The 22,078-nt window shown below is 58.6% G+C and overlaps 1 protein-coding gene across 1 annotated transcript; it reads right to left on the reverse strand.

Moving 5' to 3' along the window:
• Positions 1-550: 550 nt before the first annotated feature.
• On the reverse strand, positions 551-20,708 carry LIN28A (lin-28 homolog A). The gene is made up of 4 exons (XM_006270206.4): positions 20,678-20,708; positions 19,638-19,822; positions 2,735-2,919; positions 551-879 (listed from the first exon to the last, which is right to left on the reverse strand). Exons 1-4 carry the CDS (start codon positions 20,706-20,708, stop codon positions 666-668), a joined length of 615 nt encoding a protein of 204 aa, XP_006270268.2. The 3' UTR covers positions 551-665.
• Positions 20,709-22,078: the final 1,370 nt, after the last annotated feature.

The raw sequence follows: 22,078 nt of genomic DNA on the forward strand, positions 1-22,078 counted from the left end.
AAGCCAAAGGTCGTAAAGCAGGAGCGGGTCTCAGCCTCTGCCACCACCCCTCCATCCAGCATGGAAAGCCTCAAAGGAAGAGGCGCTTCCCAAAGCCAGCTACGGTCAGAGGAGCAGCGTCCTGTGCTGCCGTGATTCCGAGGGGCTCGAGATGTCGGACGTTCCCCGGGAAAGCAGCAATGCAGAGCTGGATACTGGCAAGATCTACAAGGCTCACCCATGCCCAGCCCTGGAAAAGGTGGCGTGGCAGCTCTGGCTTACTGTGTATTAGTCCCTTCTGTGCTTCTCTGGTTCAGATGCTGCTGCTCTGCCTCCACAAAGGGTTCCCAAACCCTCCTGACCAGAGGGAGTAACTTGGAGTGGCTTTCAGTGAGGGGAGGTACAGGGTGATGGCGCTGCCTGCTCTCCCGCAAGGCATCTGGACAGAGGTTTCACAGGGCTCGGGAGAGGCTGGGATTTTGGAGCCAGCACCCCCCCTCTCTTCCCTCTGTCCCGATGCCAGCGCTGTCACCCCGCAGGCATCCCCTGCCCTTCCAAGCCGCTGCCCTCCTGCCCCATGTTCTTATCCCCAACCCCCTCGTGATGGCAGAGCCTGCTCACTGCGCTTGCTTTGAAGACTGATGCCATGTTGAAGCCTTTGGATCCTGGCGGAAGTCTCCCCCCCATCATTCCCTGGTTTCAGGAAGAAGGGGCGAGCTGTGCATTTCTTCCTCCTCCCGAAAATAGGCCGGCTTTCCCTGAGAGCTGGGCGACTGCTGGGCTTTGATGGGGCAGTTGGCGACCATGTGGGTGATGCTTTGGCAGAAGTGGCATTTCTTTGGCTGCGGAGGGAGCTTGCACTCTTTGGCATGATGGTCCAGCCCGCCACAGTTGTAGCATCTAGGATGAGAGCGAGATCCAGGGAGGGAATTAGTTGGATTGACTGTACCCAGCCGATGCCTTCCCCAGGGCCTCACCTCCACACGCTTTGGGGAAATGGGGAGAAGAAGGCGGTGGGAGAGAAGCAGCCCTATCACTGCTGTGACAAATCAGGAGCTACTTGGGACTTAATAGCATCGGTCAGGGACGGGAATACTGGAATTCCTGCTCCAGGAAGGCAGGAGACTGCTGTATTTTCCTCACATACAAGACACATTTTCCCCCAAAGACTGCTGCTAGAAATTGGAGTGTGCGTTATATACAAAAAGTCCCCAGGCAAAAGCAAAAGTAAAAGTAACATTTTGGAAGGAAAACAAAGAGCAGACTTTGCCCCAGAGCAGCAGCTACTTGGTCTCCTGCTATGAGGCAAGATTGCTTTTTTTCCTTCACTCTGCCTTTCAAAAACAGCAGGAGTATCGTATTCCCAGGTGTGTTGTACGTGAAACAGTATGGTCACCGCATAGCCCCCACCGCACACAGCGGCGTGGCTCCCTGCATTCACCGGGGAGCAGCAGACACGTAACAACACCATCTCCAGCCTGCCTCTATGGCAGTGACAGTGAAGGTGTGACGGGCTTCCCTCGCCTGAGTCCAGTGCAGCTAGCCCAGGTGAGGGTAGCAAGGGCAAGACGGCAGCCAGACCATAGCAGCAGCTCAGGGACCCAGCGTGGCCCAAGCTGACACCCACATTGCTGCCCCTTTGCAGGTCTGCCCACATCAAATCCTGCACCCTCCTGATCAAAACTACCACAGCCAGAAAGCTGGGGGGGAATGAAGGTTTTTTGTCTCAAATGCTTCAAATGGAGCTTCTTAGGGAGGCCACAAGGGGGTAGCCTTGCCGTGCCATGGCATCGCGGATGCAGTGGAAGAATATCCAAGGAAGCCCCTGGCAAGGCCCAGGCAGCAGGGACAGCAGGGTAGGGATGAAGCACTAACCGGAGCCTCGCCCCCAGGCTGCAGGGGAGACTTTGCTAGGATGTCCAGCCATTTCCTGAGCAGTCACAAGGAGGAGCTTGTACTAGAGAAGATGCCCCCCCAGCCCCCCACCGATCGGCTGCGTGGCTACAAGGCTCCATCTCAGGCGCAGAGAAAGGGAGCATCGGCCCATGCCATTCGGCCCTGGGTGTTTCTGACCTCTGGCCTTTCACTTCTGGTTTTCTGCCCTTTCCCCCGAAATCTGCATCTGCCACTCATTAAAGGCTGAAGGAAGCATCTTTCACAGAGGAAGGGCCGCTGCCCACCCCCGCCCCTGGGAGCCCCGTGGCAAGAGCCCTCCTGTCCCCAACGGCTCCACGGTGCTCAGCCTCACGCCTTCCCAGCTGTGTCCTCATGGCACGGCAGCCAGATGGGCTTTCTCCAGCCTGGCTCCTTTCTACCTTTTGTGGAGCAGGATGGGGTAACCTGCCCTTCTTTTCGAGGGTGGGGTTCCCCCCCCCCGGCAAAAGCAGATGCTTTGGCTCTGGGCGAACTGCCAGTCCTCTATCCCAGCTGTGTGGGTGCCAAAACCTGCATCGTTCCTTGTTCCTAAATGCATCCTGGGATGCATTTAGGAACAAGGAGGCCCTGAGTGACCCGAGGCAGGAGTGACCCTGGCAGGGTAGGTGGCACCTGGCATGGCAGCCTGGTGCTGGGGTGAGAAGGGAGTCAGCAGATCAGAGCTGAGTCCACAGAGAAGCTTTCGACGCCGTCTCCTCCCACCGCAGCAGCGAGCCCAGCCCCTCGCTGTCCCCACTCAGGCCTCCCACCCGTCTGCGGGCAGAGCCTGGGAGACGGGCCTGCGCACGGCACCTGGCCCCCATCCTTGCAGCCCTGGTACCTGTCTCCCTTGGATCTGCGTTTCTGGAGGTTCTTCCCCTTCGGTCTCCGCTCGCTCCCGATGCAGAAGACGCCGCCGGGGCCCGTCACGCGGATGGACTCCAGGCCTTTGGACGACTTCTTGAAGGTGAACTCCACGGCTTCTCCTTCCTTCAGGCTGCGGAAGCCCTCCATGTGCAGCTTGCTCTGCGGGCCAGAGAAGGGACAAGGCGTTTGGGGACCAGGAGACCCCCCAGTGCCCGCTTGGGAACTGCAGATGCATCCCAGCAAACATATGGGGGCATTCTCCTCCTCCCTCAGGTACACTGAGGCAGACAGGTGCAGATAGCGGAGCGTGACCCCCCCCCCAGAGAACAGCTGGCTGATCTGTTGGCCCAAAGAGACACTTGCCTGAATCTAAATGCCCCGGGTGTATGGGAAGGCTAGGAAAGGGGCCTCCGGGCTCTTACTCATTGCCCCTTTGGGCCTGCCCCCATCTGATGCAGTGCCCAGGCTCCGTCCAGGTCCCAGCGAACAAGGATGGAAGTCACAAGGCCTCCCCTGCCAGCAGCCAGGGCTCATCAGGTCTCAGAGCCCGAGCTGCCCATCTTGAGGCTGAGGATGGAGGCACAGCAGTGGTGTGGCGGACACGGAGGGATGCTGGGGCTGCCTAGGCTCTACTGCTCCGTGGAGTCTAGTTCCCAGGGCTGTCAGCATCAAAGCCTGGAGCCCTGGATAAATCTGGGTGCCCCCAGAGCCACACAGGACCTGCCAGCTTGGTAGACAAGGACCCACCAAAGCCTGCGCAGGCAAGAGCTGGAAGGAGATGCTTTCACTGCAAGTGAGGGACTCTGCGAGCCGAGCAGAGCTCCTGGCCCTTGCGCTCAATGCCTCTCCACACACTGCCCCTCCCTGGGGGAATTATGCCTGCAAGGTCCTGAGCACCCACGACCTCAGCTGGGTGCAGCTTGCAGGATTGGGACCCTAGCAGGAGGCCTATGGGGAAGCACTGAACAAGCATGTGTTGCCCCTCAGCACGGGGCTCCAGCGCTTTCTTTTGTGCCACGCGAGGTGGCCCATGGGACTCGGCTGCCTTGCTTTCTGAAACAAACCCGTGAGCGGAAGAGACGTGGTTGACACCCCCGCTCCGCTCCCCCACCACGGCGCTGCGCGGCAGCGTCTGCAGGAGTCAGGCCCTGTGTTTCCCTGAGCAGCTTCTCCGGGAACACAGCAATGCAAAGCCCTTTGCTGTCCCAATAAGCATTGGCAGGAATAGGGGGTGTAAACTAGTGGAGAGTGGATTTAGGTTAGATATTAGGAAGACATTTTTCACAGTAAGGGTGGCCAGGATCTGGAACGGGCTCCCAAGAGAGGTGGTGCTATCACCTAGCTTGGCGGTCTTCAAGAGGAGGATATAGTCACCTGGCTGGGGTCGTCTGACCTCAGTCCTCTTTCCTGCCAGGGGCAGGGGTTGGACACGATGATCCATTGTGGTCCCTTCCGACTCTACAATCTATGAATCTATGAATCTATGGCAGGATTTGTTAACCCCCTCCTCCCAGCTCTGAATTCAGTTTATCCCATTTGGGAATCCATCCCAAGTACTTTCTAGAGGCACCAACGGAAAGAAACCGGCCCGGATCACAGCGTGACCAAAGCGGCGCGAGTTGTTTTCACCCTGCTCCTCGAGCCAGTTTAATGACATGGCCATCAAACACCCACGAGACGCGCACACCGTTCGCCCAGGACGGTTCCACACTGGTTTGGAGATCAAACCCATCCTTTTTCCTAGGGACTCTGCGAATCACGAGATTGTTTCCCAACCGGCTGGAATCTGAAGAGACTCCGTTTCAGGGACCTGCGCAGCACTCCAGGCAAATGTAATACAGCGCAGAAATGCCCCATTCTGCTGCAGTAGGTTTCAGCCCTCCTGACACACCGGACCCAGGAGGCATTTTGGCTATAGACAGCCAGGCATTTCTGCGCCTTCCACCTCCGCAGCATCCAAGCCCCTGGCGTTCACCTTCCCGTACCCCTCCCACCAGCTGGTCCGGGCCAGAGAGATTAGCAGGCAACACAAAGCCACTGGTCTCGCAGAATCCAGCTGGGATGGGTTAGGTCTGGTTAGAGCCAGTGGGATCCGTTGGCCCGCCCGGGTCTGCTTTGTGGAGGGGAAGGGCGAGGAAAGAGTTAACTCGCAATCTGGCTGGGGTGGGCATTAAAACAATTTTCTTCTCTTTTAGCAACTCCCCTCCCCTGGCCCAGTGACATGCTGGGGATTTCCCTGCAGCCGCAGAGGCTCCAGCTCCCTGCCCATCTGGTCCACACGCTGCACTATTTTTTCTTCCCTTTCTTTTTTTTTTTTATGAATGGAGAATTCCCACCATTCATCTGTTACTCAGTAACCCGGGTCACGTGACCTCACACAGCCCATTCTTTGAAGCCTGCAGGAAAATGCCCAGATCTAGGCTTTCAGGGTGTGTGGTGTGCGTGCGGGGAGGGGGGGATTATATCTGTCCTTCTCCCCCCCCACGCCTTCAAGACCCCCCTCTCCACCTGATGGGAGGGTCCTGAATACAGCAGGATCAGGGGAGGGGGTGATGATGGATCCTGACGGATGGATGTTCCCAGCAGGACGCGAGTGTTTGTGGGGGGGAGGTCCGGGTGGGATTCAGAGCTGGCAGGAGGATCTCCAAGTTCAAAGGAGGACGCGGCGCTTCTCATCTCCCCATGCCAACAATATCGCCCCTTTCTCAGCGCTGCCCCCCGCTCCGCTCCCTCCTCACTGGGGGTGACGCTGGGGAACCCCCATGGCACTAAGCAGCCTGATCCATGGAGCATCCTCGGTCACGCGGCTCCAAGGAGAGCTGGGCCTGGCCCCCGCAGCCAGGTGCCTGCAGGGGTGGAGTGGGGCTGGCGAGCGGGCCGCTCAGCTCCATCCAGTTCATGGGGCTGCCATCTTAGAGGGGAGGTCCGGGCAGCAGAAACCAGCACGACAAACCCCACGGGCCCTCGGGGGCATGCACACGGTCTGCAGAGGCTTCCAATGCGCTGGTGTTCAGAGCGACAGCGGTGACGCAGCGCAGCCTCCCCCAGCCCCTTCCACATTCCCCCTGCCCCGAGCCTCGGGGCTTCGGGCCGATGGTGCGAGGGCCTTTGCTCCCCCACAAGCCCAGCTCCACGGATGGCCAGGGGCAGGGGTTCGCTTGGCCTATGTTACCAGGCCAGTGCCCCGCGGCAGAAACCCCCTCAGAAGCAATAGGGTGTCACCTCCCCCCCACGCTTCCAAAATATCCCTCACCCCTCTTTGCTCCTAAAATGTTTCCCCCCAGAGAGGTGAGAGAGGGGAAGGCCGGCGGGTGCCCCAGCGAGACTCCCTTTGCCTCGGCTGTCTCCAATGCCAGGGCTGTGGCGGTGCCCGTTCCTTTTAGAGTTAGCTGCATCGCGACGCTCTACATTCGGGGAGGGAAGGACACCCCTCGCTTCCTGTCCCAACCCATGCAGGGGCTGCGGCCGAGCAGATGCTCCACACCAGAAGCAGCCGCCTTTCCCTGCCAGGGGAGCCGACCTGTGCCAGCCTGCAACGATCACAAGGCGCCTCTGCCCGGCTGGGGCCGGAAGGTGCCAGGCAACTCTCTCGGGAGGCTCCCAGGACACCAGCGGGTTTACCTCTGCCCAGGTGCTCCAGGACAGAAGCTGATCAAGAGCTGGGGCCAGAAAGCTCGCCCCGTGTATCTGTTGCTTCCCAACACCCCTTCCCACACCGTTTCTGGGCGGTTGGCACTACAACACAGCGTGGCAAGGGGACTGCAGAGCCCACGGCAGGGAGGGGAACAGCCTCCCTCTCCGCAGGGATAGGAAAGATCCCACTGCTCCTCTGGTCAGAGGGCTCACCCCCAGCTTGGCCCCCCTGTGCCGAGGTGCACGGTGCACCTCCCTCCACCCCAGAGGTGGCTGCATTTCAGCAGCCGCCATGTGCTGCAGCAGAACCATGACATATTGCTATTTGTTTTCCGGGAGAGATAAGGAGACACCCCAACAAAAGGCCGAAGGAAACCCCTCTCCCTGGGGAGTTGGGGAGGGGGTGGGGGGCAGAGAAAGAAACCCGGGCAGGAGCCTAGCAGCTCTCCCCCTCTGCTCCCCCCCACCCAGGGCCTTTTGAAGTGAGCTGCTGAGAAGCTGGTGGTCCCCAGAGCCCCTCCCTCCCCCCTTCCCAAAACACACACATTGTTGGCATTCCTCTGTTATCAGATAGGTAATCAAACTGAAGCCCATTGAATTAGCTGCATACCTCCTGCATCTGAAAGGAAGAGGCCCAAAGCCCCCTCCCCCTCCGGCCCGCCCCACACCACACACAAAGCAGGAACATTCCCAGGCCTTCTCCACCCCCCCAAAAAAAGAGAGAGAGAAGAGGGGGGAAAGAGCAAGAGCCTAGAGAGATACTGGAAGGGGGGAGGGGAGGGGCTCTGCTTTTAGTCACCAAGGCTGGACACAGAGAACAAAGAGATGTCCCTGTCCACTGCTCCCCGGTCGAATTCCAGGAGTTCCAGGGTCTCCATGGGGGGAGGGCAGCTGGACTGGACACTGCGGATCTGCATGTGAAAGGCCGCGCTGCCCCCAGCTGCCCCGCAAGGGAGACAGCCCGCCGGAGCCAGCGCCGTTGCCATTTCCCCTCAAATCGTTTCTTGGCCTCCTGGGCTGAGACCAAGCGAACCCCAAAGCCTCTGGACGTAGGATGCCCGCCTGGATGTGGGGAGCATCCGAAGCCCCAGCTGGACGGGCCCAGGAGGAAGAGACTCGCCGGGTGGTAGTGCCGCACAGACGTGACGACTGAACTCTGCTCGGTCACGTTTTGGAACCAGTGTTGGGCTTTGCTCAGTTGAATTCAGAGCTGATCTGGCTTTGGACGAGATAGGGAAAAAAAATATCTCCTCAACTAGCTCCATGCTCCCCACTCTTCAACCCCCCATGCAGGTCTGGCGCAACACAGGCCCCCTGCACCCTGGTCTCCCCTGGACCAGGGCCACAAATCCAGCCCTTCGAGCCTGTTCCCCTGCTACATCCCCCAGCCCCTTCTTCCACAGCCTAGGGGAATGAACAACCCAAACCCGCCCCGATACATCCTGCCGGGAGAGTGCCAGGTGGCCTCCTCCCCTGGCACGGAGGGTTGAAGGGTGATGGTTTCCCTTCTACCTCTTTCTTTTTTTATAAATCTGGTGCCTTCAGAGGGTGTCCCAGCGCTGGTGACAGGGCACCAGTGCTCTGCTGTAGCCCTCGGTCAGGCTAACTCGGACATGGAGGCTGGCAGCATTAGACTTCAGAGTCAACGGGCGGGAGGGGGCCAGGGCTCAGGCTTGCCCAAGCTCCTGTCCCAGGCTCTGGGCAGATTCAGGCAGGTTTTGCCTCATTGTGTTTGTTTTACCACCTGAGCAGAAAGGCTGGGGGAGCAGGATCATTTCAGGGCCTCTGCGCTTCTAGGGCTAAGGACCTCTTGTCCTAGCGTGGCCCAACCCAAGCCCCAGTTGTCTCTGGACACATGGCCTGGCCTGCTTCTCCCCCCTGCACCCTGGGGGCAGCCCCCTGCTCCCTGCCCCGGGCTCTGATATACCCTCAAGTGCCCCCGTGGTCTCAGTCTCCCCTGCTTCTGTGCCCTGCCTGGGCACCCGTGTAACAAACTCTTCCACAGGCCAAGGACCTCAGCCCCACCACCTTGCATGGACCCGTTCGCTGCTCTCTCTGCCCTCCTACCCCCATTGCTCCTGTCTTCCTCACTCTGGGGAACAGGCACCCAGTTTTGTCCACCCTGTGTCTGCCCCCCGCCCGGGTCCCCTTCCTTGTAGGACATGCATTGCTCTTTGCAGCCTCCTTGTAGGCGCCTTCCCCCAGCAGTCGTCTCAGCTCCTGGGAGGGGAGACACGACCTGCCCTGCTCCTGCTTTCTCCCCAGCTGCATGCATTTCTAGTGGGACTCCCTTCCACAGCCAGCACCCTGCTCATGTCACTGGAAGGTCCCTTCTGGTGGGGGGGAAGCATCCTCTGCAGGTCCCAGCTGGGGTGGACATACTAAGACCAGCTGGGGGCTGAACAGTCCCCATGGCTTTCCCCACGCATTTTCAGCAGCGTCACCTGCCATCCCAGAGGGGTCCTTATTACCAAATGGTGCCCCCATGCTCTCCGTGAGGGCTGGGCTGCTCTGCGCAAAGAGCCCAACTAAGCAGAAGCTTCCCTCCCCTCCAAAGGAAAAGATTCCCTGAAGTTTTTCACTGTGGCAGAGAAACCTTCGTGAGCCAGGGCAGACTAACCCAGGAGCTGTTGCTTTCCAGCAGCGCAGGGTCCGGGCAGAGCCCCTTGGGTTGCAGACAAAGAGAAGAGGTGACTCCAATGGTCCCGAAGGCACAGATGTGGAGCCTGCCCCAGCTGGAGTGCGCTGGTCCTGGGACCAACCTACCACACGGCAAAATCACATGGGGAAGCCGGTCGCTTGGGCTCCACGGGGGGCTGCCCGGTGTCTGCAACCGCACAGCAGATCCCCCTTCACAGAGCACATCCTATGCACCCGTCTGGCAGAGCAGCCACGTGGAAACCACTTGGCACAGCAGGGATGGGACACGGATCCTCCCCAATGAGCTGGCGGAGAATCCCAACACCCTGGAAGCAGTGCGGGGCTCATGACACACGTGCTCTTGAGCAGCTCTGAGCGGTTCAGCAGGGCTCCGGGGTGTCTACACCCTGCTCCCCGAGGGGGTACAATGCAAGTCAGAAAGAGGGGATGGGTCAGGAGGCACGAAGGAGCAGAGAGGGGTGTGTTCAGGAGAGGGAGACACAGGCGCAGCATGGGATGGATACGGCAGCAGCTTTGTCCCAACCCAGGGTAGGGGACACTGCATGGAGGGACAGAGGAGAGGTTGGGGATGGGGGAGAGACAAGGGCCATGAGCCCAGCAGGAGGGAGCTGGCATCTGGTTTCAAAAGCTAAGGATGGCAGTTGTGAACCTGCCGTGGAGGGGAGGGAAGGTGCCCGACCCCCCACCTCTGCTCCCTCAAGAAACAGCAGCCCCTGCGTGCACAGCCCCGTGGCTCACGCACCCCCTGGCATTTATCTTGCGGAGGTGAGGTCCCCATCCCAAGAGCCTCCCCTCTCGGTCCCCCACAACAGCCCCACACCCCATCACGGGTGGCAGGAGGGCATCTCCGCTCCAGAAGCACCGGGCAGTTGCCTTCTTTGGAGCAGTTTGCCCAGTGGAAAGGCAGAGAGGGAGGCCTGCTCTTCCACAGCTCCTTTTGCCGGGGCTCTCGGATCCGATCCACAGAACACCCAAGAAGCAGGGTCTGGGGAAAGTGAAGGTAAGGGACTTGCCCGGGGCTGCAAAACAAGGCAGTGGCAGGGCTGGGAATTTGCTTCCAGAGCCCCCACCCTGTGCTCCGATCCAGCCAGCGGACAGAGATGCATTCAGGAGAGGCCTCTGAGCCCGGCTGAGGGTCATCTTTGTTCGCGGCCTCCCACCCAGGATACAGTGCTCTTGTCCCCCAAGGGCATGGAGCCAGCTCCACACAAGGGGACATTCTTGGCGGCACTGGTCAGCGAGTCGAGCCAGCCTTGCATCTGGAAGGGGCCTTTGGCAGATGCCCCGAGCCTGGGCTCCTCCAGGGTGCAACCTCAAGCTGCTTGGAAGCACGTGTCACACAAAGTAGCTGCGTTCTGCCTCGTGGGCTCAGCCACAGCTGCAAGAGAAGCCCCCGTGGAACTGAAACAAAGACATTTCCACAGGGTTTCGCATGCATTCGCATCCAGGGCTGCATTGCACTTTGCTGCTGGGCTGCGAGGGCCTGTGTTCCCCAAAATCTCCCTGTATGGCTGCAATGGCACCATTAGCTTGGCTCTAACGGGCCAGCTGTGCTGCCACAGGAAGGCTGGTCATGTTCTGGGTTTAAGTTCACCCTTGTTTCAGTGACAGCCTGTGCCTTGTTCAAAGCCCAGGCCAAACCCTTCCAATCCTGCCACCACAAAGAGGCACCAATGCTTCATGACTGTGGGTCATGACAGCTGGTCTTGGTGCTTGGGTATAGGAGATAATTCTTCCCCCCATACTTGGGAAGCATTTAGCAGGCCCAGTTCTCGGAGTGGGGGAGATCACCAGCAAAACCCACTGCGTGGGCAGGAGCAGGCATCTCTGGAGAAGGTGGGCACTTTTTCTGATTTCCCTGCAAAGTCTCATGAGTGATTTGTGCTCCCCAGATCCCACCCCATGCTCAGAGCCCCTCAGCCCATCCTCCCTGGGCACCCCCATACTCAGGGCATCCTCCCATGCTCCACTTGACTATGCACTGGCTGAGCCGTCCTCCTGCACTGGCCACACAGGCCGCAATGGACTGTGCTCGCCCGCGCCCGGAGAGGCCTTTCCTGGCCTCAGAGCAAGGCAGGGGACCAGAGCAGGACGGGGGGACCAGCACAACTGAGCTGCCCGGATCCCAGCCCAGCAGCAGGCTGATGGTTAGCCAGGTCTGTCACTTCTGTGCCTCAGTTTCCCCTTTTACAAACAAGGATAACGCCTCCCCCCTTTGCTGAACCACTGGGGGGGTGGGGAGGTGCCTTGGTAAAGAGCTGGGAGGACTCAAAGGTGAGGCTAGAGACAACAATCAAGCCGGGTCTCAAATCTAACATGGAGCCATTAGGGGACTGCAAAACCCACCAAGCTGCAACCATCTGTTAGCCGAGGCATTGCAAAGAGCCGTGCTAATAAAGCTTGCTGCCCACAGCTGCCAGCGCAGCCATCCACCCCATCCCAGCAAAACGGGCCCCGTGCTGGGCCCAGACATAGAGGCCCAGTTCATGGAGACGGGGTGTCACGGGTCTCTGCTGTAATAGGGGCAAGGGCTGTGCTCTGCACCCAGCAGTCACACAATCTGATGGTAGGTGAGAAGGGAACAGGACCCTGATCCTTATCGACACCCCTCTGTGCATCGTCCATCAAACCCTGGGTCCTACGTGGGTGGGATCTGAGAGCCATCTGACCTGCCCCCCATGCCAGAACCCACCAGGACAGCAGATGCCCCCTGTGGACAGGGTCACCGACCTCAACCTACTGAGCATGGAGGGAGCTGGCAAAGGCAAGGCAGAGGCCTGGGCTTGTGCCAGCAGGGGCCGGGAGGGCAAGAGGCCACATGGTGCAGCCAGCGAGTGGAGGTGGACAGCAAGCTGCTCGGCCCTGAGACAGGGTAGCTCCGGCAGGCCCTGGAGGGAGCTTGGCTGTGGGTCCCAGCTCAGTGGGGCAGTCGTAGTTGGAGTGGCAGGAGGGAGGGAAGGAGAGGTAAAGCAGGAGGAGGGGTAAAGCAGGACATCTTGGGGCACAGATTACACACGCACACACTCTGCAGGGAAGGGAGAGCAACATGGAGATGGATGGCCAGGAAGAAGGCTTTAAGAAAACCCACTCGAAGAAGGGCTTGGTGGAAAGGGAACGGACACAGTCAGGAGCGGGAAAGGGAATGAAATGCCCCTTTCAAGTCAGGGTTGAGGCTAGTCTGGAGTAGCCCAGCCTAAAATGAAAAGCCTCATGTTGAGACATCCCTGGAAGGGAGGAAAACAGATCCATGTGCTCAGTTGGCAGCTGGAGCCCAGTCGGTGACTGGAGTCCCTTGGTGCTACCCAACACACCTGGCACGTTTCAGAGATGGCTGGTCTCTACCATCCATGTCTGAGAGCAGATGAGATGATCATAGCATCTGTCCTGACCTCCTTGGTATCACAGGTCCTTATGACCCATCCAGATACCCCTACACCAAGTCCAAAGACCTAAGTCAGATTAATGCATCTCAGACTGGGGGTTTTGATGTTGTTAACCCAACGTCAAGCACTCAGACTGCACCAGAGAACAGGAAAGACCCAGAAACCACCTACACCCCAGATGTGTGCCACAGCAGGGAATCGGTTGGGTAAGACACACGCGGTCCCTGCCAGTCTGACCTGCCCCATCCTCAGGCTCACAAAGGAAGAGAGCAGGGAGGGCAAGGCCAGCTGGACCCCAGCTCCCACGTGCAGTGTAGGGGCCTCTCCAAAGCCTGCTCAGGGAAGAGCTGGGACACCCTGAAACCGTCTCCCAGCGAACCCTGGACACCGCATCCCCCAAGCAGACACATGCTCCAGTCGGGCGAGGTGGACCAAGCATCGTCAGCCTCACACAGACCCGATCTGCGTATGGGATAACCCCTCCGGCCTGGGACACTTGCCTTTTCATCCCCACCACCAGCTGCTGAAATTTGTCTTCCGTGGCTGCTTTTCCACTTCTCCAGTACCTCAGAGAGTACATCCCTTTGTCAGCCAGATGGATACCCCAGCCAACACAAAATCAGCAATACTCCCCCCTCCCCCCCAAACTGGTTAGAAGCAAGGGAAGGATAACCTCGCTCTTGAGAGCTGGGCCTTGCAGGGAAAGCATTTGAATTTGCTGATGCAGCCATGCAGATGGAGGGAACATTTGAATGAATAGAATTCCTGGCCTCTCCCTGAATCACTTGGCTAATTTCTCCATTGCTGGAGGGCATTTACAACTGGGGAGAGAGAGAGAGAAAGAGAAGCCTGCTTCCTCCTTGCTCATCTACACACAAACCAGGACAGAAATAACAACATCCTTTTCAGTTCTCACTGGAAGTTATTTTGGTTGCCAGGCTGCGTGTGGATGCTTATTTTGCAATAAGCATCTATTTTATTTAAATCCCGGGTTTGCCTGCCTGGAGAAGTTGTCCGGACTAGGTAGTCCAGAAAAAAATCCACATATAGATATTCCAGAAGAGCTGAAGGTATAGGGTGAAGAAGGGTGTTTGGGCCTGAATGCTTGCAAAGAACAGTTTTTCCAATTATTTAGTCGGGCTAATAAAAGATATCACATCTCCCCAAAAAACCTTGTCTGCCTGCGTCCTTAGACCAACACAGCTACAACCAACACTCCAGAAGAGCTGCGCATCTTAAACTTCCCAACCGACCATCTTCTAAAATAGCTTTCCCCATCTTCCCCTACTTTGTCTTTGCACTGACTCGAGCTAGATCTCTCTCCTGCTGAAATAAAGGCTCTTCAGCACATACAGATCTATTTCTTATTCACTCTGCCTTGAAATTCCCCTTGCGGGTGCTCTTATTCCCCAGCAAGGGTGCTCTCTTCCGTAGTTTTAACTTGCTTTTCAAAGAGGAGCTGCCTAATTGTTAATCAAAGGAGGGGGTGACTGCATTTTACAATCCCCCACCCCAACTGAAATCACATTCACTTAGGCTGTGGATAAGCTCCTAGGGTACAAGGGCACCAAAACCAAAAGCACAAGTTATTGTTGAATTAGCTCTTTCATCCACAGTTTGGGTCCAGACCTACCCCACTCATAAGTCACCATTTGAGAGCAAATTCATGGTGGAAACAGTAGCACATGGTGAAACCTGCTCTTCTGACCCAGAGGCCCAGTCTAGATTTCAAATGCAGCCAGGCTTTCCCAGGTTAGATGTGAGGCTTGCTTTCCCTGCAGCAGGGGAGAGATTTCCATTCATTTGGAGTCACTTTATCTTGGAGACGACTTAAGGGTGTTTTCTCTCTCCAAGCCCCAGGGTGGGGGAAGGGAGATGCCTGCAGTGATCAGTTAATCTTTAGACAGAGACAGGAGCTCAGAGCCCCTTTTTAAGTGTGCTGAGGGATGGGACAAGCCCGCTCTTTTTTCACACCAGGCAGTCTGAATCCAACCTGGGCTTTGGGGTTGCAGCATGCTCTCCGATTTACTCCTGCAAAACTGCACGGCTAGAGCTATCTTTATGCAGCCTTGTTCAGGTGGGAGGGTCAGTCCCCAGGTATAAATGGGGAGCAAATCCCGGTGGACTCTGCACAAGAGTTGGGCAGAAATTCACCTCTGAATTCAGATGCCTGATGGCGAACGGTCCTCTCCATGCACCAACCAAGGACTGCCCAAGGTGCAGAACCTCTCTGCATCCTCAGAGTCCTTAGGCGGACCGGAAAAGATGGAAAACCCTAGTGGTAAAACCTCCACAGGTTCACACAGCCTCCCACGCTCCTTTTCACTGGCCAGTGCCTGGCTCTCAGGGGTAGGGGGTCTCTCCCCTTTCTGGGCTGGCCATGGGGCAGCTGTACTGGATGTTAAAACTAGCGTGGCCTTTTAAAGTAACAGAGTGGGATTCATCTGAGTTGGGTTTAGCTCCTGGCCCTGCCAGGGCCCCCTGTGACCTGGGAGAAGTCACTCATCTCCCACTGGGCAGATCTAGCTGTTGAGGGCCTGGCACAAGGGAGCCCCAGTCTCTTGGGTTTCTGCCACTGTAATATGAACAATAGGAAGATGCGCAGAGCCTCACACACTCCAGCAGAGCTGCACCCTTTAGGGATTATAAAACCTGCAGGGGGAACTGTATCCAGGAGAGGCAGCTTTGAACTCAAGAGAGTTGAGCAGAGTGGCAGCAGGTCGGACTTTTATGTGAAGTGAGTGCAAGTGCATTAGCAGCTGGGCACTTCCTTAGCAATCGGAGACCCATCAGAGCAGTGTGTACATGCATGTACCCCTGTGTGCATGCACAGACAGACAGGCACACAGCCCTTACCAACCTCACCAGCTTTCACCAGGACTCGATTTGCTGTGGGCCTGACCCATTGGTTTGTCCACACTCTTTTTTTTTTATGTCAGGGAACAGTGTTTTAACCAAAGTGCTCTGGACCTGCCTGTTTCTAGTGCCCTCAAAGCCAACAAATGCAATGAAGTGTGATAAAAACCCATGGCCTTTCACTCTCCAGCAATGATAGCAGCTCTGGTCTCCAATGCAGAACTAAAAAGCCCAGCTTCCCTGGCTGAGATGCAGTCCATGGTTGCATCTATACCCAGAGATATGAGCAGAGATGTCCCTCTATTGCACTCTCATTGGGGGAAGCTGCTTTTACCACAGATATTGGCTGCAAACATCAAGCGCGCCCTTACCACCGGTTGTCATACTAGCAGTCCCACTGTGCCACACCCCAGTCTGGTTTCTACCAACTCCTTCCTCGTAGACTTGGAGCAGGTCACAAAGAGCATAGTTCTCCACGCGTATGGAGCAAAATTATCCTTTTAAAAGGGTGTTGGGAAAGGCAGGTGCGTTGGGTTGGGAAAGGCAAAACTGCATGTGGCTTCTGCCAGGACGGGCTTGTCACCAAGGGGCCAGGCTGGGACCCAGGAGAGCCTTATCTCTGCAGGGATGCCCTGCACCTTAGCTCAGTCCCTGCAGGACCTCCTCCATGTCACCAAAGCAGCACACCCCAGTCCAGCAAAGGTGTTCAGCTCTGTGGCTCTCTGCTGAAGGCACCACTCATTGTGTCAGCCACGGCACTTCCTTTTAATGGGAGCTTATGTTCCCTTCAGCCCGGGGGAGGAGGACGACGGGGGTTAATTCCTGGACCACACAGGGGCAACTTTTCACGTGTTTTTATATTATTCCATTGCTCAAAAGCCCCTTTTGTGGCTGTCTCTGCTGGCCTCTCAGTGATCCTCTGGGATCTACCCCATTCTTCCTGGCCATGCTGCTGATGGCTGGGCACATGCTGCTTGCAGTTTCCTCTGACAAAACACCCGGACCCAGTGATGCTGCTAGATGGGGATCCCCACAAACACATGGGCCACCTGCCTGCCCAGATGGGGTAAGCTTCGCAGCCTGTGGTGGAGCCCTCCTGATTTATGTCAGCTGGGGGAGCTGACCTTGCCAACTCTCAGCTCACTGCATCCTGGGGCGCATCCAACTCAGCTGCCCATGCTCAACACCCTGGCCCCCAAATCCATCTCCCGGGTCTAAAAAAACTCAAGAGTTTTTTTGAGCTAGGCAGCCCTGGTCCTCTCCTGTCCTGCCCACACCTTCCAGATGAGATAAAGGGGGTGGGGGGTGGGGGGGAGAAGACAAGGAGACTCTCACCCCCACCAGCAAGGACCATTCAAACCTGGTTCCTGTAATAAAGTGATTTAATAGATCTAAAGAGGCCAATTCCCTTCTTTCTCCCACAATTACTTCCTGTGGGTCATCATTCACATATGTAAATGGAGAGGGGAAGGAGTGGGTCATCAAGGGGGCTGCAGGCATTAACCCAGTGTCTGGTGTGGGGCATTGTGGAGGATGGAGATATCCCCCATGGCAGACACGTCCCACCCCCCATTCTCAACACCTCGCCAGACACCTCCGGGCTTGACTGTGTCCATTTGTCCACTTCCTCTGGAGACTTTGGTTTATGGCCCCCTCTCCTTTGACCCTGGGCACCATCTCTTTGTATCAAGGTCCCCACATGCTTGAGTTCAGCAAATGCAGCACCCAGAGGGCTACTAGCCACGAAGACCTGTATGCAGGGGACAGTGGCAGGCAATGCTCCCTTGACAGGGCTTCAGTGCATCTCCACCCTGTCCCAGAGACCGACTCCAGAGAAGGGAGGAGAATTTGCTGTCTCTCTCCCATTCAGACCTTGGCTTCTCAACTAGGGTAGCCAACAAGGCCCAGTCTCAATGACATTTTTGCAGGAAAAGGGGCAGCAGTGCTGAGACTGGGTTTCATTTCCCATGGACCAAGCTGCCTCACACCACCAACCTGGGGCTGGATTCAAATCAGGGATGTCCAGGTGAAAAGGTCCCTATTCCATTATCAGACCAAAGCCAGCTAGTCCCTAGGCAAGGACCTCCTCCACCCTAGAAGCAAATCTGGAGATGCCTTGTCCCTTTATCACACAGTAAAGCAGGAAGCTTGCAAGCTGAGAAGTTGCCATTTGAGCACCAGAGGTACCACTGACCCTCCTCTCCCGCAGGGCCAGACACACAGACAAGTGCCATGAACGAACTGGCCCCATCCCTTCCATCGAAATACAAGCCATTCATTACCTATCACAGCAGGGACTCAAACTCAGGGTTCCCCAGACCACATCCTGGGTGAATTAAGGAAGCTGGACGTCTAAGGCCTTTCTCTAGACAGTGGGTGGGGACAGTAACAGCGGGCAGAGACACCCTGGCTTGTTCTCTTTTTGTGCAGGAATGTTAGTGCCGGCAATCAGAAAACTAGACTGTCTGGGGGCCATAAATGCTGGGGAGAATGGAGGATTCCCACCCACAGACTCCATTACTCAGGGCTCACATTGAATTTCACACACCGCGCAGAGGCACAAAAGATTTGGCCATTTTCTCTAGCAGAGAACTTGGCTCCGTCCATCACTGGACACAGTGACCACTCTCGGTCATCAGGGCACCATGGTCCTGGAAAGTCCTTTTGGGCCAGAACCTGGTTCCCTGCATCCACAGACAGCCTTTTATCCAGAGAGTCCTAAACGGGTCCACTCCAGCCCCCCCATGTACCCAGTCACAAAGCCCCCCTGAGAACAAACCCAAGGACCCCCTGCAACAGGAGGCAGGGGAAGCAAGGGCATCGCCAGCAGAACGGTAAAGAAGTCTCTAGGTGTTCCCAGGTGAGCTGGGAATCCTCGGCCTCCAAATTCAGCTGATTTTATGGCCCACCAGCAGGACGGTAATTAGAACAAAAGGAGTTTCCTCTGTTTGTGCTGTGCTCAAGCGCTGCTTGCCCTCTCCCACAATAAGGGAATTCAGGTTCCCATCTTCTTTCCTTCCGGAGCTTGTATGTTCCATCAGTGTACTCCGGCCCCACCTGAAGGGACCAATTCTCTCCTGGAGCCAGTGCCTCTAATCCCATCTCTATTACATCTCATGCTTTCCACACACACTTGGTCAACTGCATGAAAACCCAGCCGCTGACCACCACAAATTTTGGGCAAGTCCTATACTGAGCCCTTCCAGCCACAGCCATCAGAGACCCCAGAAACAACTGTCCTCTGCAGCTCTCATTCCATTTGTACCGAGTGAAAACATGGGGGGATACCTCAGATCTCCCAGAGAAATTCACCTGGTCAATGCACATTAAATATCCACTGCCTGGAAACAGGGAGAGCATCATACCACAGGCATCGCCCTGGCTTTTCAATAAAGAGAACAAGCACATGTTTCTTTGATCCCATTCACACTGGGGGAATAAATCCATGTTTGCTACAAAAAACCCACACTCCATGCTTCATAGCTGCATAGCTTCATAGCTGCAGCCCTCTTGCTGGTCCATCCTGGCCAACTGACCTCATTCGACCTGTGCCCAGAGAGCCGCAGCAGCAGGTACGAGGCAAACCATCCTCGCCCCCAAGAGTGCCAGCACCCAACCTCTGGCTCTCCTCCAGAAGCAGTCAAGCAGAGCCCGGCTGGACCCTTTGCTCACTGCTAGTGGTCACTGCCCCACCACCCTGCCCAGTTCAGAAGCTGGATCCTGCAGAACGATGCAGGTTTTTAGCCCAGGTGGGCAGTGCTCACGCGTGCCCTTGCCTGCCAGGTGGTGGGTGGGTTGGTGCTTTGGGTTTTGTTTGACAGCTGGAGCCACCACCTGCTGTAAAGCCCCTGCCTCGGTGCCAACTGGGGTGGGCTTGGGTTTGACCCGTGTTAAGAGCAAGCCTGGGGCCCACAACCAGGGTCTTGGTTAAACCCCAGCTATGGATAAGGCATAACCAAGCACAGTGCCAAGGCCGGTGGAGTGGGGGGCATCCAGAGGCCTGCCAGGGTGGAGGCTGTCTTTGGAGGCAGGTGAAAGCTTTGTCCTTTGGCGGCTTCTGCTGCCAGCTCTCTGCCCCAGAGCCCTGGCTGCCTCTCCCGGCCGCCTGGGGCTTTGCCCCGCCGGCTGCAGCCCGCATCTGCCCGGCTCCGAGGGCTCCAGGTGGAGCATCACAGAGAGAGAAAGCAATCTCTCGGTAGCGGCTGAGGCAGCTCCGGCCGGGCTCCCTCCCTGCCCCCGCCCGGCTGGTCTGGGGGCCCCCAGGCCCTCCTTCCCAAGCGGCTCACCCTGCGCCGGGCTCCCCCGGCCCCCAGCCGAGCCCCGCGGGCAACCCCCGCGCCCTACCTGGTGCACGAAGACGTCCACGGGCGAGTCCAGCGCGGTGCCCTCCCTGCTGGTCATGGAGAGGAAGCCGAAGCCCATCCGCACGTTGAACCACTTGCAGATGCCGGAGCCGTGGAGCAGCTGGGGCTCATCCTCCGCCTGCGGGGAGTCTCCGGCCGGCTCCTCGCCGCCCTTGGCGCAGCCACCTGGGAACATGCGGCCCAAGCCCGCTGAGCCCGCGGCCCCGAGCCCCGCCGTCCCCTCCCCGGCCCGGGAGACCCTCGGCTGCACCCCCGTACTGTCCCAATCACCCCCCTTACTGGTCCCAGTTACCCGACCATTCTAGCCCCAATTACCCGTCCTTACTGGTCCCAGCTACCCGACCATACTGGCCCCAGTTACCCCTCCTTACCGGTCTCAGTTATCCCCTTCACTGGTCCCAATCATTCTGCCTTACTGGTCCCAGTTACCCCCCTTTACTGGTCCCAGTTACTCCCCCTTCAGAGTCCCAATCACCCCCCCCAGTCCTGGTTACCCAACTACAATGGTCCCAGTTGCCCCGTTTACTGGTCCCAATTACTCTCCCTTACTGGTCCCAGTTACCCCTCTTTCACAGCGCCGTGGGGGGCCTACTGCTCCCTCCAGGGGGGAGCACCCCGGGGAACCCCCCCAGGATCCAGCCTGGAGCCGGGGCCTGCTGGCAGAGGGGCAGAGGGAGCCGGGCCGAAGACCCCGGCCCCACTCCCGGGGATCCCGGCTCACGGGGATCCCATCGCGGGCGAGGAGGGGTGAGGGGGGTTCAGCTCTCCCCCCTCCCGTTGCAGGAAAGTTTTTGCCTTCTCTTTTTTGTGGCCTCTGGAGTTCCGCTGACCCCGGCCCAGGGACCCAGCACCGCCGCAGCCCCCGCCCGGTCCCGCTCTCCCATCCCGGACCCCCCCCGCCCCAGCTCCGCGCCCCCTCCCCCCAAAACCCCCAGACGGAGCGCACGGTGGGGCCGGGAACTCCTGCCCACCCCCCACCCCCAAAATAAACCCGCCTGTAAGAAATATTAGCGCTTTAACCTGCAAACTGCTGATTAGAAACAGACCCCATCCTGTCCCCACTGGCAGGCCCGCGTTGTGGCCGGGCGCCCTCCTCCCCTCGGCCCGGGCGGGTCACGGCAGCTCGGCCCCCGCCCCCCCCACCCCCAGCAAAAAAATAAATAAATAAATAAATAAAGCCAGGCCAAAAAGCAGCAGCAGCAGCGGCAGCAGCAGCAGCGGGAGAGGAGGGGAGAGGGGAGGTCGGCTACATCTTCACTCCAACAATGGCAGGGGGAGGGGGAGGGCCCAGGGGCTTTTCAAAGGATCCCAAATTCTAAGAGACAATGGGGAAGGCCGGAGCTCTGCCCCCCGCCTCGGCTACACCCCGGAGCTCTCCCCTCCCCGCGGGCGGGCTGGGGGCGGGAATCACCTTCTGCCATGCGGGCTGCTCTGGTCAGTTTCACCGCGCCCTGGTCAGTTTCACTACCCCCCCCCCCCGGGGCTGGACGCTGTATTGGGGGCTCCGCGACCCTCCCCCCCCTGGACACTCGGTGCTCCGGCCAGGGGAGGGGGGTTAGCGAGACCCCCCCTCCGCCTAACCAATCAGGGTTGGAAACCACCTGTCAAGCCTAAAAAAATGGATGACCCCCCCACGAAGGCACGGAGCTCGGGCACCCTCCCCCGGGCCCAGCTCCGCGCCTTAGGCCTCTCTGCTTCCCTGCCCTGCCCCGCGCCGGGACGGGGCGGGCTGTCCCGGGGGATGCAGCCCCGGAGCTCCGGGCCGGCTGTCCCGGTTTGGCGTGGCCCTCCCTGGCCGGCCCTCGCCCGCGAGCGGGTCCCGAGCCCGAGCGCCCCGACGGCGCCGAGAGCAGCCGCGGCCGCGTTTGAAAATAGCCCCTTGCGCGACGGCGCAGCGGAGCCAGGAGCAGCCGTGCCTCCCGGGCCCCCTGCGCGCACGCGGGCCCCGACCCGGCGGCACCTCGCCCGGGGAAGCCCGCGGGGGCAGCGGGCCGGCCGGGGGAGCTGGGAACGGGGCTGAGGCTGGCTCGCCCCCTCCCCTAGCCCGGCCCCGCGGGTCTGAGCCCGAGCTCCCCGGGGAGGGGCCGCGTGCCCGGGGGTCCCCCGGGGCTGGGGCGGGAGAGCTCGTGGCCCGGCCGGACAATGGCCGAACAGGCGGGCCGATCCCCCCCCCCATTTCCGGCGCTGGGCTGCAACCGGACAATGCCCGGGCACTCTTCCCCTGCGGCGCGGCGGGACTTTTAAAGGGGCCGCGCTGAGCCACCCCGGCCCTGCGGGGGGTCAGGGCCGGAGTCCCGCCCCCGTCCCCGGGAAGGTCCCGCTCCCGCCCGCCCAGAGCCCGGGAGATGCCCCAGCCCGGGCCCCCGAAGTCTGCGGCCCCTCCCGTGGGAACAGGAGCCCCCAAACCCCCCGCGCCCGGAT

Source organism: Alligator mississippiensis, chromosome 6 (genome assembly GCF_030867095.1).
Source record: "Alligator mississippiensis isolate rAllMis1 chromosome 6, rAllMis1, whole genome shotgun sequence".
NCBI lineage: Eukaryota > Metazoa > Chordata > Crocodylia > Alligatoridae > Alligator > Alligator mississippiensis.

Excerpts from the sequence above, each read along its gene's own strand:
- LIN28A (XM_006270206.4), bottom strand. The coding sequence starts at position 20,708 with ATGGGGTCTGTTTCTAATCAGCAGTTTGCAG. Across the intron at positions 19,823-20,677 it reads TTCTAATCAGCAGTTTGCAG|GTGGCTGCGCCAAGGGCGGC; the intron begins GTTAAAGCGCTA and ends GCATGTTCCCAG. Across the intron at positions 880-2,734 it reads CGCAGATCCAAGGGAGACAG|ATGCTACAACTGTGGCGGGC; the intron begins GTACCAGGGCTG and ends CTCTCATCCTAG.